Here is a 4,205-nt window from a genome sequence, read left to right as displayed (position 1 = left end):
TCTTGCCGCACCATTGTTCTCCAGTGCCATTTTCTCAAGGAACTCAAACTTGACATCAAACCCAAAACCAAGACAGTAGAGTGGGAACTTTCCTGCAATGGCTCGTCTGACATTTGACTGAATAACTTCAAAATTTGTCTCTCCTGCAAAGACACAAGACATGAGCTCAGGTTTTCTACTGATTCAGTCAAGCAGCTATTGAAACCATGAAGGAAGTCAGAAGATGCTCAAATACAGGAGAACTGTTTGGATTATTTTAAAGTTAGTTCAGTTCAATTCAGTTTATTTATATAGCTCCAAGTCACAACAATTGTTGTCTCAGGGCACTGTACACAAAAGYAAAAAAAACAATATATCTATAGAAGCCAGAAGATTGCACTGAATCATTTCATCTCAGTCTCCCATCCTGAGAAACACATTGTCAACAGTGGAGAGGAAAAACTTCCTTTTAACAGGAAGAAACAGCAGAACCAGGCTCAGGACAGGCTGTCATCTGCCTCAACCGGCTGGGTTTGAAGGACAGGAAAAAGACAGACAAACACAGGTCTGGTCCAGGTGTATTTTCCAAGAGAGACAAAGAAAACATGTTATTAGCTTCCATTAGTTTCCATCAATGTTTTTATAATGCACATTTTTGAAGTATCGCAACAGAAAAGGTGAATGGAAATGGCATGATTCGAAAAAACTTCCTCTAATTCGCAAAAAAGTTGATACGCTCACTTGAGGCATTTTTTGGGGGGTTTTCAAAATAGAGTTAATGCGCAAAAGGAGAGATGGAAAATGTGGCCAAAATGTTGTTGGTGTTTATGGCAGCAACCAATGAAGGACACGTGATGAGAAAAGCCTTTAAATTTGACAAATCATGTTTTTAAATCTTTATTTTTCTACATTTGACTAATTCAGTTGGGGTCTATTTAAAGTGGAACTGCAGTGCTTTGGTCTGAATTTCTATTTATTGTATCTCCACAAGCCCCTCTTCCATCTCTTTTCTGAGCTAGAGGAGAATGAAGATGACAGAATTATAGTTGGTAAATTTATACCTTATTCATCAGTTCCATTGCGAAGTCTGTGATGTAATAGTTCAGAAAACATAATAAAGAAAAAAGAAAACTGAACAGTTTGAAAAATATAAATTAAACAGTATATAAAGATATGCAGCACAGGGAGAGGCTAGATACAATTTTTCTGCACTTCTAGAGACTCCAAGTGCACACCAAAATTTATACAATGGCAAATAAGTGGATTTTGCATGTGTCCCCTTTAAGCTAAAAGGTAAGCATTTAGCCCTTGTTGTTGTGGAGGACTCCTGAAGCAGTTGACAGGTTAAAAGAAGTGCTAAACTCAGGTGGTGGTGAAATTGGGGGAGAACATGAAGAAGTACTGGTGATTGGTGTCATTGAAAATCTGGCAAACAATTCAGCACTTCAGAAAAGCAACACAGGTCTCCTACTAGGCTGTGTTTGGTCTGAATGAAGAACCTCTAAACTGGACTGGAGACATTGTTGAGCCATGGAAAGTTCACTTCTGACTAGCATGTCCACTATTTACCATTTCCCATATCATGTCCACTAGGGAAAAAATAAACTCAGAACATTTGAAGGAAGGCAGGTCTAGTACCATGGCAAAAGCAATGGAGAAATTTGTAGAACTTTCCCATGGAAGGGTGCTGCAGGTGAGCTGATTGCTATTGGGTTGTTGTGGTTGACATATATCTTCAATTCCTCATGGACGACTGGGAAATGAGACCATGAATTTATGGTGGTCCCAATTTAAAAATAAAAGAAACCGTCCTCTGTAGGAACTCAACGTGATTCAAGGTTCTGTCTGACTGGTAAACCTCAGATTTTTCCATTTTGTATATGCAAACAAGCACTGTGGTATGCAAAGATTCCTGGTCACAAGTCTACCATTATTGTAGGCCATTWATAATGTAGAAAAACACAGCATATATCAGACACTCTGTAAGAAGATGCACGGTGAGAAATTGGCACAAATAATTTTATTTGTTTAAACAACTTACTTTTAAATGTAATTATTGCAAATGCTTTTTGGGTGTTAAGTTTTTTTTTTTTTGTAACCAGCAGGTGTGTTTTAGCTCACCTGTAGTTGGATCTCCATCTGTGAGAAGGATCAGGATAGACGCTGAACCTTCTCTGGGATGTGCGTTCAGCATACGGGCTCCTTCCAACACTGCTGCATTAATATTTGTAGCTYAAAAAGAAGGTTAAAAATGTAGGAACAGTCCTGTTGCCAGATTTTCAATTTTTTTTTCTCTTAAAAAAACCTAACCTCCTCTGTCCATAATATTCTGTGCAAATTCCTTGGCTCCCTCCAAATTTGCGCTGGTGGCTTGAACAAGTTCCCGTTTCCAGTGAAAAATTTGGCTATCAAATGAAATAATACCAAAAAAGTCCTCCTCAGCCAGGTCATTCAAAATATGGATCAAGGCAATTCTAGTCTGTTTAATAAAAATAACACAATTAAAAATAAATCAGGTGTGTTCATACATTGTGTACTTGATAATAAATAATGTTAATAAAATGTTTGAAAGCTTCACCTGTTCCATTTTTCTGCCGTGCATCGAGCCACTTTGATCAATAATAAAAACAATGTTTTTTGGTATTCGGGGAAGACTAGATGGAGCAAAGTGATGAACAAAGTATCCATCTGAAGTCTAAGAAAGAGATAGTTGAAATGAAAATATTGTTGATGAAAAAAGAAAAATACCATTACATAAAACTTTTTACCTTGATGTCTCCCAGTCCAGAGTCTCTGTTGACGTCATAAACAATAACCAGATCTCCATTCATACCTTGTTCTCCACAGCTGTCACAAGTTTTCTGCTGATCAACAGTTGGATAGAAATACACCCAGGCCTGCAAACCATWTAAACCAGGATTTATACAAGCTTCAAACACAGTGGTTATTTTATTTATATCATATCCACCAGAATGACACTCAACTTGGCAAGTATACTAAAGAAAAATAAAAGGAATGCAAATGTGAAATACGTAACTGTCCTAAACACTGGTTATTGAGAGACATAACTTATCTTTAGTATGAAAACAAACCAAACCAGATAATTATATAAGGAATGTTAGCCCTAGATAACAAGGTGAAGACAGAAAAGAAGCATAGCAACACTCCAAGTTGTACCTTGTTTCCCTCATGTGTTTTGGTGATGGCATTAGCCAGGGCTTTAGTGCTCAGTCCTCCTTTCACATCAACAAAACTGATCCCAGCTTTTTCATAGATGTACACGTCAACCTGACAGTGAGTGAAATGAAATAAATGTCAGCAGTGTTCACTATGGAAGCTCCTGTTACTGAACATTGTTTTCCTGTTGGATCAACAAACCTTGAAGTCTTTGACAGGCTGCATGGGTCGAGCGTGYATCAGCAGCTCATATTTGCCACGAGTGCGTTTCAGAAGTTCCTCGTACGTGAGCTCAAAGGTGATCTTTTTGTGAGCTGCCACAGTTACAGAAGTTTTAAATTCCTCCATGGTCCTCCCTACAGAGCTGCAGGAGAAACASGTATTAAATGGATATACYTCATGGTTGAAGAAATTTATGAACAAGATGTCTGGAGAGATGAAGCAAATGACAAAGCAGCAATTAACCAACCATCTCAGAAGACTAAATATGGAACATTAAAAGGGAATCGACTATCTAGAAATTAAAATAGAAGATTCAGAACCATATTGACAAATGAATAATGTTATGATCACAGGACTGGAGGTTAAACCACAAAGCTTCTCATGGACAGTGAATGGTAACAGAGAAGAATTCAACCTAGTARACAATGTAATGGACCTACAATGGAGTAAATAGGTTTTTGAGCCTTTAACAATTTTGTAAGAATACCCATTTTCAAAACATGGTAAATGGCCATATCTTGTATAGCACTTTTATATGGACTCCAAAGTGCTTTACACATGAAGAGTGTTTCATTTTTATGGTAGTGTCAATTTATTAGAGTGATTTATATCTACAAACAATTAAATAAAAAACACACAACACATTAAAAAGGTCAATAGATTTCAGTTTGAGTAAAATACCTCTTAACACAAGAAAAAATTCTGGCTCACACACGCTCCGTATGACACTCAGGTGACAAGTGATTGATTGATTGATTGATTGATTGATTGATTGATTGATTGATTGATTGATTGATTGATTGATTGATTGATTGATTGATTGATTG

General features: G+C 37.1%; 1 protein-coding gene across 1 annotated transcript in view; it reads right to left on the bottom strand.

Moving 5' to 3' along the window:
* LOC106516020 (inter-alpha-trypsin inhibitor heavy chain H3) overlaps positions 1-4,205 on the bottom strand; it is a gene marked incomplete in the record, with an annotated part of 15,960 nt that overhangs the window by 9,397 nt on the left and 2,358 nt on the right. The window contains 7 exon segments of the mRNA XM_014006157.1: positions 1-143; positions 2,101-2,211; positions 2,290-2,458; positions 2,558-2,674; positions 2,748-2,876; positions 3,157-3,267; positions 3,358-3,520. Of these exon segments, the coding sequence (XP_013861611.1) occupies positions 1-143; positions 2,101-2,211; positions 2,290-2,458; positions 2,558-2,674; positions 2,748-2,876; positions 3,157-3,267; positions 3,358-3,520 (943 nt within the window).

Source organism: Austrofundulus limnaeus, unplaced genomic scaffold (genome assembly GCF_001266775.1).
Source record: "Austrofundulus limnaeus strain Quisiro unplaced genomic scaffold, Austrofundulus_limnaeus-1.0 Scaffold35, whole genome shotgun sequence".
In the NCBI taxonomy this organism is placed as follows: Eukaryota; Metazoa; Chordata; class Actinopteri; order Cyprinodontiformes; family Rivulidae; genus Austrofundulus; species Austrofundulus limnaeus.
The sequence above is the reverse complement of the archived record's forward strand: the minus strand, read 5'-3'. Positions and strand labels throughout refer to the sequence as shown.